The following is a 13,900-nucleotide window of genomic DNA, read 5'->3' as shown; positions in this document are numbered from 1 at the left end:
TTCAACTACTGTTAAACGAGGACAATTAAAAACTCTTGCTATGATAACTAATTACAGAACAATGATTATTTTAGATAAGTAACTTCCTTGAGGTCAACCCAAGCTTCAGCAGACATCACTAACCACTTTCTTTGATATTGCCAAGGAACTTCTCTTTTTTCACTTTGTCAGTTTCTATTCCTAAGTGATCACACTGCATTTTCTACCATAAAGGATAATTCTGTTGAAGTCTCATTTATAAAACAAACTGTCGCCAAATAATATTTTCCATTACCTTGTAAGAAGACCAAACAACAACAACAGCAGAACCCACTGGCTTACCATTTTCCTTCTTCATTTTCATATTGCTGAACAGTATATCCAAACATGTCCTCCACAGGGCCACTGAAAGTCATTGAATTTTTCACATCAACATTGAAGGATGAGCAGAAGCCTAGAACAACTTTAAGAGAGAAAACAAAGTCCAGTTACACAGAGTTAACTAAGATTCCATTATGTTTTGAATTATGAAAGGCATTTTTGAGGTTGCCATTGAGAGCTGTTCTCTTATTAAAAAGAGCAATGATGCTCCAAGATTGAGAACTACGAGAAATGTCTATGATATTAACTGTATCACTGACTAGAAATCAATATAATGGCTTTAAAGAAGACCAGTATTAATTCAAACAAACTCCCATAGTAATTTAGTACCTGTATCATTTCCAGAGCTTAAGATTTTAGAATCTGTGGGAAATAGCAGGCAGAAAATCAAGCTCACATATGACTAATGCAGTTACAGAATGTTTTCCAGAAGTGAGCCCCACAGCAAACTATGGCCACTAATGAAATGTTAACAGATTAATTCTCTCATTTTGACTACAAAGGATGCAAAAATCACCATTTAAAGCCTTGGAGAGGAAGTTTTCTTCTTGTTGCTAATTGTCTCCAGCCAAACATGGCTTCCTATGCAGGCCTGAGATTTGCTCTGCTTTCCTCTCTGAATCAAGCAGTGGATGAAAGCTTATACTAATGTGCTAAAGCCTCCTTACAGTATGGTTGGTGGGGATAACCTCATAGATTGCTGTGGAGATTAAATCAGATGATATATCTAGAGTTTACTCAATGCCTGGTACATATTAGATATTCAATTTCCTTGTAGTACAGGTAATGGAAACTCTTTATAAGTGAGACTTTCTCCTAAAAGGGTTCTGTAGTATGATGTCAAATTCTCTCAAATGGATGGTGCCAAATTCCATGTTTGGTACTGGTTTTTAAAGTGTCCTTGTGAAGTTCTAAAATAGATGTAACTCAGAATTCTCAAAGAGCACTCCCTTATAAAATCATAGAGCATCATAAGGTAGATTTAGAGGTCGTTAAATCTACTCTCCGTTGTTAAAACTATGATAAAGCTATATGTATCCTGAAAAAATTTTTTCTTTTCCCATTGTAAACTCTTCCATAAATATAGTCTAAATCCAGACTCTAATTTATTCTATTTTCTAATTCATAATCTTCAAATATTGGTAACAATATTGTGTCTTTGATGCATATGCCTATATATAACTTAGAGAAAATTTTGTTCTTAAAAAAAGATAATTATGTATTCCTATTTATGAAAAAATATATACTATGTAGACTCATTTATAAAGCCTTCCTTGATCTCTCCACCTGAAAATAATCTTTTAACTACTAAACCCTCCTCTTTTACTAAAAAAAATCTCTCATAGAGATAATTATTATATACTATTTACATTGTAGTTATCTGTGTGTTTTTTCCTAGATTAAAATTAATTTATTTTTATTTTTTAAATTTATTTTTCAATTACAGTTAACATACACTATTATATTAGTTTTAGGTGTACAAGATAGTGTTTAGACATTTATATAACTTACAAAGTGATCACCTCAATAAATCTAGTACCCATCTGACCCCGTACATAGTTATTACAAGATTACTGACTATATTCCCAATGTTGTATTTTACATTCTTGTGACTTTTTATAACTGCCAATTTGTACTTGTTAATTCCTTAACTTTTTTCACTCAGACCTCCCACCCCTCCACTGCCCCTCTCATCTGGCAACCATCAATTTGCTCTCTGTATCTATGATGAGAAAATTCTTAAAAGTAGTTCTCCTACTTATATTTCTTATTTCTTCTCAAATCTAGCACAGTTCCTTGTTCACAGATGAGTCATAACATACTTGTAGAATGAAAGATAACACATTAAAGGAGCAAGTGTGCTAGCTGTAATTAGGTGAACTGGCAACAATTCCATCTTGGTTAAGGAAGACTTTACGGAGATGGAAACTTTCAAGTTAGATTTTTCAGGGGAGTGAGAGATGTGATTTGGCAGTGAGAAGAAAATATGTCCCAAGGATTTGGGAGGGTCTCTGCAAGTAATAAGGTATAGGATGGGACAAATATAGTAGCAAGATCACAGAGATCTGCCTGGCTGATGTGGAAGATGCAGAAAAAAAATGGATGGGTAGCCCAGGTCCATTTATGTACATTTCCTATTCATTCTTCAAGGATAATGAACAGCTGGTTACCATCTTTTGCATAATAGTCTTTCATATATTTGAAAACAGTTTTAAACCATGTTCACTCTCTACTCCAAACTAAATAGTACTTGATCCTAGCCTTTCCTCCCAGGTTTATTTTTATTTTTTGAACACTTTCAACAAGTTTTTTGAGATATGAGAGACACACAAAATAGTACTTCTACAGTGAGATTTCTCAGCTTTGGTGCTATTGAAAGTTTGGGTCAGAACATTATTAGTTATGAGGGGCTATGCATTGTAGGCAGTGACAGTGGTCTCCAACATTTTTGGCATCAGACTTACAATGCTCCTATGAGAATCTAATGCTTGATGATCTGAGGCAGAGCTGAGGCAGTGATGTTAGTGCTGGGGAGCAGCTGCAAATTCAGATGAAGCTTGGCTCGCTGGTCCACCATTCATCTCCTGCTGTGCGGCCTGGTTCCTAACAGGCCAAAGACCAATACCGGTCTATAGCCTGGGGATCAGAGACCCCTGTTGTAGGGTATTTAGCCTGGGCCCCGTCCACATGACTCCGGTAGTAGCCCCTGAGCTGTGAAGACAAAAATGTCTTCCAACAGTGACAAATTCTCCTGATACTAAAATTATCTCAGTTGAAAACCACTGTTCTGTAGACAAAAACCAGAACACTATCACCAATGATTTTGTTGAAAAAGATGACTGAAAACCAAGCAGCAGCATCTGTATCATCTGAGAGCTTGTGAGGGATCCAGAATCTCAGGCTTCATCCAAATTTTTCTGAACCAGTATCCACACCCAACAAGATCCCCAGGCAGTCCAATTCTTGTTAGGATTTGAGAGGCACAGATCTGTAATATACCTCTCTTAGAGACATATGTTGATGCAGGTAACAGAATTTACCAAAATTAAATGTTCTCAGTATCTTTTAGACAAGAGAAAAGGGATTATCTTTAATTGAGGTCAATTTACCCCTCTTGAAGGATTTTTCCAGCACTTCACTATCTTTAGTACATGCTCCCCCAAAGGCTGTTAATGGTAGGTACCCCCTTAATATAAGACCAAGAACTTTTGGTTTCCTTTTTGTGCCTCTTTGTTTATTCTACATGTTGTGTGGAATGTCCGGGGGTGTGTGTTGCACTTTTTTCATTTCCTGTCCTCAGAATTCTCCAGGCAATTTGCCTAAAGTGATTATAAATCAGCCTCTTTCATGTTTGCTAAGGCACCAAGGAGCCTGAAGCACAGGAGATGCCATAAAAAAAATAGTTTATATTTTGTTCTTTTGATTTAAAGGCGTACATAAACAGTGAAAGCAGCTTCTCATAACTTTTAGTTCAATGTTCATTTGTTATACTAAGTTGTCTTGGAACTTTATGTACCAGAAGTAAAGCAAAATCATACTTATTCTCAATTATAGCCAAACAAAAACAAACAAAACTGAGGTGGTTTCAGGGGCCATATAGGGTGAAAATGATGGAAAATAAAACATAGACAATAGTCAGATGTCAAAAATAAATTATGATTTCACATCTACCAGCAAAAAGAGATTTTTTTCCTTAATCGTAACACAATATTATGTACTTGCTATGTGTTACTCTTCACATGCTCCTTCTCATGTAATTTGCCAATGACCCTACAATTAAATAATGTTATTATCACCACTGTGCAGATGAGGAGAAAGAGGATCAGGATGTCAGAGAAATGTGCCCACATTTCCCCAGGATTCCCAAACCATTCACAGTAATTCAGTTTTTATAACTTAGCCTTAAACTGGGAAGGGCTAGTAGAAGGTGATATGAAGATGGGTTTAGAAGAGAGGCGACTATCATTCTATTTAATTCCATATCCTGAGAAACAGATTCAGAGAGGATGCTCTTCCACAGTGGCCATGAGCGGTGGGTGTTAGAATGAGGGGGAAGATTGTAGTAAAGAGAGAAGTCGTGGCTACAGAGGTCTAGATAAACCTGCATGAGGGACTACAACTCAAACATATAAGTTTAGGTAGAAAAGAAGTGAAAAAACTTGCTCTCCTTCAAATGTGCTTATATATATATCTTAGGGCTCAAAACTAAGGAGGAAGATGAGATTTTTGGTACCGAAGGGTCTCTCTCGTGAAAGAGATCATGTGATGCAATTTCTTTACTCCAGGATGGAATCTGATGCAGAAGACAAAAGAGAGAGAGAAACCTCTTACTAATCTACAGTTGTTCAGTGTTTTCTGCTTACGAACACTTTGCCACTTACAAACGTTTCCATATAAATAATAGTATTGAGCTAGTCAATAAACTGTGCATGTTAGGCAGGACAGCAGCCACTACTCTCCTTGTGTTAGGAAAGTGGACCTCGGAGGGGTTAAATGATTTGTTCAAGGCCACGCTGTGTTAGTGGCAGAGAAAAGACATTGGCGTTGACTTTCTGAAGCCAAATTATAGACTTTCTGTGACTATAGTGCTACTGAGTTGGTCAGGTTAATAAAATAACCCAGGTCAACAGAGCCCTCAAATGGCCCTTTGATAAGAGCTCTTAATCATCTTGTAGCTTTGGAGTATTATTCAACTACTCCACAAATATAAATCAAGTCTTCGAGTTGAATATGTGCTAGACCCTGGAGATAAAAACTCACAAAAAGTTATTGCTCCCACTTTCACAGTTCTTACAGCCTAGCTGGGAAAAAAAAAAAACATAAAAAGAGATTTAACTTCTATGAGCCTCAGTTATCCTGTTTAAAATTAGCTTACAAATGCCTTTTAGGTATTTGCCGCTGTGAGAAATACAAATTATGCATTGCTACAATAAAGAATGTTCAATAAGTGAGTTAATAGATTTCATAAGTAAAATCCAGAGTCAGTTTACCACCTGGAAGTTTAGTTTTCTTTTGGAAGAGGATTTCCCCTCACTCTGATGGCCACTTATATCTTGAAAAGTGATACAGATGGGTGATATCAGTGGGGCAGAACACTGGGTTCACTGACTCATTTCCACAGCAAATTTCCTATTTCTACACCCAGCTGCCATAACATGTATAAAGAAAATCTGAGATGAAGGTGTCTGGCCCTCCGAGTGGAAGAGCTGGATGAGGAGGAGGAGTGCAGGTGGTCCCTGTTCTTGCAGTTAGAGCCCTTGGCGTCCTGTCTCAGTCCCTCAGCAAGTGGTGCATGTTTATGATCCTACCCAGGTTCTGAGTTGATAGCAAGTTGAGCTTTCTCTCACTCCAGCGACAATCTACTCTCCTTTACCTACTTCAAAGATCAAAAGTTAATTCCAAGAACAGGAGGAGCCTGCAGTGACTCTTCTAGTATATTCATATCATACTAATTGATGTCTGGAGTCGCCTGAGAATCACAGAGATCACATCGGCAGTGCAACCTCTGTGGTGCGGAGCAGCAGAGCCCCTGTACCCCAAACCCGGACACTGGTACATCCTGGGAAGCTCTTCCTAAGCTTCCTGATGGAAAAAGTTCATCTATGTCTGCTAGAATGGATATAAACTCCTAAAGTCACATATGCTCACTGTAACTTGACGTGATACATTAGATATTTTGCATAATTCCAAATTTACTTTTTGTTTTCTCCTTAAATTTAGATAACATATTTAACATTGAGGCACTTCAGGGAGTTGGAAGGAAAACATTTTAATAAGAGTTGGTGAAAATTGGAAGCCGTTTTCCTCACCTTGTTATATGTAATGAAACATCTTTATAATACCAGTGATGTGGATCTGAAGTCTTAATTAGTTTATTCTTAATAGGTTAAGTGAGTTAGATCTCAATTTTGGTACACATGGTTGCCTTAAAAGATAAAATCTGATCAAGAGTGTAACTGAATCTGTCCAAAAACATTACATTACTACATCATTCTCATTGATTTAAATTCTGAGATGATTATTTTTATAGCATTGCAATCTCGAGAAGGAGGAGCCAAAGAACTCCCTTGGTGAAGACATGGGAAATAAAAATAGAATGAATAGAAGACAATATTAGAGCCTGAGCAAAGAGTATGAAATCAACACATGTGTTTGGAAATGACATAATCTTAAATACAGGAATTTATATCTTCTGAAAAAAATACCATATCTGACTCGATGTCTCCTTCAAACAACTAGAACTTCCCTATACAGAAACATTAAAAAAAAAAAAAAATCTGGCTCAATCTCACCATTTGAAGTTCTTTTATCAGAAATAATGTAATATGCCAGCAAGAGATCTACCTCTATCAGCAAGTCTAGAAAAGCCAATCCAAATAAATACCTCGGTGTTCAAGCATTTTCCAAGTTTCATCCCAGGGAGCTGCTTTTTAACTTCAGCGTGGTGTAGTGAGTGAATTGTTTTGACTTTTACTGCTAACGTTCTGTGGGCCTCCAGTTATTACAAATGGTATTTGAACTTCAAAGTGAGTGTGTGTATATGTGTGTATTTGTATGTGGTTGATGGGAAGGGGTCAAGAAAGCCTAATTCTTGGCACACAGTAGGTGTTTAATACAAGTTTGTTAAATGGAACAGGATGGAATAAACAAAGGAATGAATATTTCTAGCATAAAGGTCATTCTGGCTGTAAGAACTTCTCCCCTTTAGTAAGTGCTGCCCAGAATATTAAACTCCCATAAAGTGTTTCCCAAACATCCTTTGTTAAAAATTCCCCTTTAAAATTTTTCTACATAAGTTTGTTCTTCCACAGTGTTTATTTTCCTTTGTAGCAGCTACAGACATCTGCTTTTTTCCCATATCCTCCCACCACAAATAATTGCTGGCTATGCCAGTTCCTCTCAAACTGTCCCTTCTCCTGAAATTCTTAAACAGTCTCAGAACCCAACATCTCCACCCTATCAATATCATCTTCTGGCTCAGTGTTTTACAGGATAAAAAAGTTGTAGAACCTTAGGGGTCCCTGGTTCCCACTGTGGGAAACATGACTTGTGTGTTTGTGCAAGCAACAGGAGCACAGAACTCTGTTTTCCAGCTGCCCCGGCATCCTGAGAGCTGAACTCATTAATTTCTGTGACCACACAGCATGGAGCGCTGCATATGGAAAGGCGTATTACACTTCAAAACAGAGCAGAGCTGCATCCTATTCAAGTATTTACCCAGAAATGTGACATACAAGGTCTTTGGATACATAAAAAAACTAAATAAAAGTTGTGCTTTTGTTAATGAAAACTTTTCAATGAGTTTTATTAATTTAAATATAATTTCTACTCAGTGAGACAGTAAGACACTGACAGTTTTAAGGTTATTTTTGTTAGTAAACATGACAGGTACTTATGAGGGCCAGGAAATCAAAAAGGTAGTATGCAATGTGAAACAAATGATTTCCAATTTACCTAGTGGCTCTAATCAGCAATTTCAAATTCCAGGTACTAAGAGATTCCATTATTGATTCTCTTATACCATTTAATGAAACAATTTTTCTAGATGAGTGTCAGCTTTTGAAGGGTATACATACACATGTCCAAGTGTATAAGACATGGTTACTACTTCAGATACTTCCATTGTTTCACTGGGAACAATGAATTTTTCTGTTTGTTTGTTTATGTGTTGTTTGTGTTGAATAAGTCCAGTGGAAATTAGGAAATTAAAAATCATTCGTATCACTGGGTATACTATCCCTCCGCTTTCTTGATCCATGAAACTAACTGTTGTCCATACTAGCCAAAATAACCTTTGGACTGGCAACATGTTACTGGCTCATGTATGTTACTGAGAAGAAATTACATGCAAATTCATAAAATTAATTTTAAAAATTTGTTAATAAAGTATAACTTTTTATTCAGGTCTTTTATTGTAAGGCTTCAATGAGCAGAGTGCATATCGTAGCTAGCTAAGACTTGACTCTGAAATCGAACTAATTATATCTCAAAAATGTGGGAAGAAAAGGGTTATCTAGTTATCTAATGTGCAAATAGTACAAAAAGAGTCAAAAGCCATTCTCTTTTTCTTAATTGAACAATTTAGAGTTTGGAGTTAAAAATTCTTTAAATAAAAACACACTTAAGTGTAAAAAAGATAAAATAGAAATAAACAGAAAAGAATAAACATAAAAATTTCAAATATACATATTGCTTGAAAGTATTTCTTTAGGTCATTAAAATTTGATGAGTAAAAGTTTAAAGCTTTTCAAAAAATGTGGTCATTTGTATTGCAATATATCACCTATAAAATATATTAGACATCCCTCACTTAGTGAAATTTCAAAAAGTGAAAAAAGTCAGTTAAATTAGGTTATGATTATTTAGATTGGAAAATACTGGCATTTGAATCAGTTACTATACTTTTTTAAAGAGGGATGTGCCTAGATTTTTAAAAGTATTTTTATTTTTATGCAGGTTTTAGGAACACAGTCAACACATAAAATATGTCTACCTACATTTTATGTTGCCTTGGAGCTCAAAAGGATATTAGATTCAACTTGCCTTTTTAAAATTTTCCAGATTGCTTAGAAGCAGGAGGCAAAGTATACAGATTTATAACATTCCTTTTTTTGATGGACTAAATGCTTTCTGGTTTAACACACAGGTGGTCAATCATTAACATTAATAAATTAAGGGCTTCATGAAGCTAACAAAATGGAATACTGTGCAAACCCCAATCAAAAACAAAACCTACAAGAAAACAATTACTCATCCTGGAGTGTCCCCTTAGCTTTAACTGGCAATTTTAAATTCCAGACACTAAGAGATGCCATTATTGATTCTCCTATACTATTTAAGGCCAATATTTCTAGATCGCTCAGTATTGCCCCTAATAATACACTATCACTTAAACTACAATGATTCTGTATAATTATTCTTTCTTTCTAGCTACTTATTATAGAAATTTTCTATTATATCATTCACTACTAAACCTTCTCCTCATTCAAAAGCTTTTTGGTACCACTGTTCAATTTAAAACTTGTCCAGTTTATCAAGAAGAAATAGTGTCAGCTTAACAAATATAACTTGTTATTCACCTGAAAAAATTTGGAATAGAAATAGGAAAGTATTTAAAGGACATTGGGGTTTGTTTATTAGAGATGAAGAAAAATCTCAGTAGCCTGGAATGTTGAAATATTTCAGAAGGCAAGGGTCAGTAGAAAGATTGTTTCCTTTTGAGGGGAAAGAGATAACTTTTTGATGCTTTCTTTTCTGTTTGGGATAGTTCTAAACTTTGTTTTCTTAGCTATAATTGTTGTTGCTAAGACCACGATGATCTTTTAGCACTTGGAACATCAGTTCACAGTAACATCCTTGGATCCAAACTCTATTTCTATCTAATAGCATCATCTTTTACATTCTTTCCATTAGCCTACTAGGGTATCTTAAAATGGAAGTAAATACAGATGTTATAGTAAATATCCCTAAGAACAGGCAGCCAATATTTTTCTTAAACTGGAAGCATTCTTGTACTTAGAATCACAACTTTAACAATTAAGTACTTGTCATATGTAAGGATCTTAAAATTCAGGTAGAGGTTACCTCTGGACTGGAGGAAAGGGAAGGAAGATAATAGGTTCCAAAAAGAGATGAAAATGTGTATTTAACTTTATTTGTTTTTAGAGGAAAATACTTACTTCTCATTCCTTCCGGGTGCAGGGAGCTTCACTAACTGTAATACTTCTTGTAAATTTCTATATCTGCCTTCCTTTCACACTTAACTGATTGGTAAATTTGGAAGGAGAAACTGTACAGTAGCCCTGTCCTCTCTCTAATTCATTTTCTCTTGGAAGTAAGCCTTTCTACACATGCACAAAAAGCCTTTCTACAAAAAAAAAAAAAAAATGTTTTGTTCTATTTCTCCAGTGTCAGGCTCTGAGCGGGTGCTGGAGGGTAAGTCAGCTTTATCTAGGGGTTAATAGTGGGAAATTCACTGATGAGCTGTGCTCCATTCTGATTCTTTGTCATTTTCCAATTGGTCTGACCTCAGATGAGAAAGAGATCTGCTCATTATTTGGCTTTCTCAAAAATCCTAATGATGTTTTATTTCTTATGAAAAATAAACAATTATGGGGAAATGTTTAGATTTCACAAAGGTGAGTTTTGGACACATTCATGTTTGTTATGTAATTCCTTTAATATTTTGCTAGTTTGAAGTACTTTATGATCAAAAAGCTTATACATTTTCTTTATATAATTATTTTGTATGTTTTAAGATGTATTAACACAATATAACTTCTCTAATTCTTAATTTCATTCAATTTTTGTTCTATTTTTATAACTTTTGACCAAGAAATTACAACAAATACAATGCCAGTCTTGTTTCTTAGAGCTAAAAGGAGGCACAAAGTAAAAGAACTTGAATGAATGGTCTTAATTATCTTTACCTATTGCCCATTTACTACAGTCTAGTGACATTGAGAGTAAGGGGGAGGAGTCAGCAGAAGAAGATGTAAGAAGGCACGACTAGGATAAGGAGGAGATAAGATGATCTTAAAGGCAGGCAAGGTGAACAACAGCGGGGTGAAGATCTGGTCAAAGGTAGTTCACAGGAACTGCAGTCTCACATTTGCACTCTAGTGAACATCACTGAGGGTAGACTTGGAAGTCAAAGATTTTGGAAATGAGATTAATGCTCTGATTAGCCAAACAAATAGGTAAAGACAATTTGCTTAACCAAATACTCTGGCCTGAAAGTTACTGAAGGTTAAAATTTTCACTAGTTTTTTTTCATAGTTTCCTCTTTGTCTACATTCTAGTTCATTTCATATCCTAGGACTGTGACATTTATACGGATGGATCATTGCCTCTTGACAGAAGTGCAAACAATCCAAATCATGGAACTTTACATTAAGAAAGAGACACGTGTTGCTCCAAGAACTCATGATTACTTACTCTGGGAGAAGTTTAACTAAGAAATATGGAAATAAGTCAAGTGACACTAGCTTTCCACTGGCCATCTTTATTCCACAAACATTAGGCACTCAGGGAAAACGTTAAAACAACAGGTTATCACTCAACATAGAACTGTCCAGCACACTATAGGTAGATTAAACATCTACTTCTGAGAATATAAACACGTAATGATGGAAGGAAAAAAATGCCAAGCTCTACCATTATCAGCAAGGTTAAAAAGGATATAGCAAGATTATGGCAGATGAATGAGAATGTGTATTTGACAATTTTCCTCAAGTATCTCAACTTTAGAAAGCTTGCTGACTTCATTATTTTTCACCATTCCATATATTCTTACAACTCTCTGCTCTTAAATTATTATTTGTATTTTTAAAGAGGCAGAAATTAGCACATTTGACTCAATACTAACAACAAAGACCTCATCCTTTGCCATCAGTCAAATCTAATACCACACTTCCTCAGAAGAGTCTCTTGTAATAAAACACCACACACACACACACAAACACACACATACACCCTCAATCTCTAAATTTATCAATTTATTTTCCTTTCTGTTGCCTAGAGTGTATTTTTAAAAACACATATCTGGATATGAAACAGTCTTATTCTTAGATGGCTCTCCAGAGCCCAATAAATGCTGTCTCACTCCCTAAATAGCATTTTAGACACATTACAATGAGGCCTCATTTCATCTTTCCAATCTCATTACCACTTCTGGCTATGAATGTCAAGTTATCGCCACCCTTTAATATTTGCAGTCCCCTGAAATATCTTGTATTCTCATCTGAATCACTTCTTAGCCTTAAGAACTTCCACACCTCTTTCAAAGTCTATCTCAAGTTCACCCTTCCCAAGTACCCCACTATAATTATTTTTCTTCTGTGTTCCCATAGGACTTTTACACATTTATCCACGGGATATATTATATTATATTACAGGTAACTACTTTACATGCTTTATTCCCCTGTTGGACTATAAACTACTGAAAGTTAGGAATTCATATTCTCATGTTTAATACCTAGCACAATTTCTGGATATGACAAAGATATCCATTGCCTCCTAATAGCTATTTCTTCCTCCTCTTTAGAAATAAAATCTTTACCCAGAGCAGCAGTACCTATAGCTAAAAGACAACTTACAGCTAGATGTAGTCTTTCTTTTTCTTTTCATTTTTTTTTTTTTTAGGTGTAGTTCTGTGACTAAATTCTGATCAATGAAAAGTAAGTGGAAAAGTAAGTATATGAGACATACAGGAAGTTCTTTGAACAGAAATGACTCACCTAAAAGATTTGCCCTTTTTGCCCTTCCATTTTCTCCTTCTTTTTCCTTTCCTCAGTTATGAAGCCCTATACAAGAGAAAGGGCTCTGTGATGGGCTGAATTTTGCCTCTCCCAATTTGAATGTTGAAGCCCTAACACCCAATGTGACTCTATTTGGAGATAGGGCCTTTAAAGAGGTAATTAAGGTTAAACGAGGTCATAAGAATGAGGCCCTGATCCAGTAAAACTGGTGTCCTGATAAAAGAGTAAGAGATACCAGAGATTCTCTCTCCAAGTGCTTGTACTGAGGAAAGGCCATATGAGGACATGGTGAGAAGCCAGCTGTCTACAAGCCAGGAAGGGAGGTATCACTAGAAACCAATGCTCATGGCACCTTGATCTTGGACTTCTAGCCTAAAGAACTATGAGAAAATAAGTTTTTCTTGTTTACGTAACCCAGTCTGTGGCATTCTGTCATGGCAACTCGAGTAGACTAATACAAACTCTAACTGCCATGCTAGATTATGAGGTAAATCTGAATGGAAGTGATGTGATAGAATGATGAACTAGAGACAAGAAGTAGCATGGGATTATAATGATGACAGAGCCACTGCACTAGCACTAAATTATCTTCATATGGACTTCCTTTGTGCTATATGTTATTCTACATTGTTCTATATTACTTAAGTCACTTAAAGTCAGAGTTTTGTTAGTTTCAGGGAAGCCTAATCTTAACAGATTCCTTAATGTGTAATAAGATTCAATAGAATTTGTTGAATGAATGAATACATAATACGAATAATATTCTTTTTTAAAAAAAGTTTCTAATTGAGTCTAATTCTCATCTCATGTAAATCTGCAGTTCTATGCTACCTTACCCAGCCACTGTTTTTCTTTACCTTTTTTGCCTTTAACGGTACAATTCATCTAAACTAACACACCTCCCTTTCCAATGGCTAAATCACAGACTTAAGTTATATTTTAATTTACATATATATTTATCAGAATAGCTGCAACTTACTTAAAAAAATACTACTCCTAAATATATTCTTGCAACAAAATAAACTTAGTCTAAGCTACGAATTTATGATCACATTAAAAAAAAAACCACAATACCTACAACAATAACCCCTCAAAAGAAATATTAGTTACTACTAAATAAGCTTTCAGAAAATTCTTAACTCTTGTCAAGATCAAAGTCAAATGGAATAATTTAAGAAAAAGATAAAATGTCTGAGATATGCATATTTACTAGGAAACATTTTTCCAGAAAATGTAGCCACAATGCATTAGGAAGCCCATATAACATAATATTATGAGTT

The 13,900-nt window shown here is 35.3% G+C and overlaps 1 protein-coding gene across 1 annotated transcript in view; it reads right to left on the bottom strand.

Annotated features, from left to right (window-relative positions):
• Positions 1 to 13,900, bottom strand: part of ITGA1 (integrin subunit alpha 1) — a 140,222-nt gene that overhangs the window by 85,839 nt on the left and 40,483 nt on the right. Inside the window, exon 2 of the mRNA XM_015589844.2 lies at positions 322 to 442. Coding sequence (XP_015445330.1) covers positions 322 to 442 — 121 coding nt within the window. The remainder of the gene's footprint in view (positions 1 to 321; positions 443 to 13,900) is intronic.

This window comes from Pteropus alecto, unplaced genomic scaffold (assembly GCF_000325575.1).
Source record: "Pteropus alecto unplaced genomic scaffold, ASM32557v1 scaffold73, whole genome shotgun sequence".
In the NCBI taxonomy this organism is placed as follows: domain Eukaryota; kingdom Metazoa; phylum Chordata; class Mammalia; order Chiroptera; family Pteropodidae; genus Pteropus; species Pteropus alecto.
Note: the sequence above shows the minus strand (reverse complement) of the source record. Positions and strands in the feature narration are given on the sequence as shown.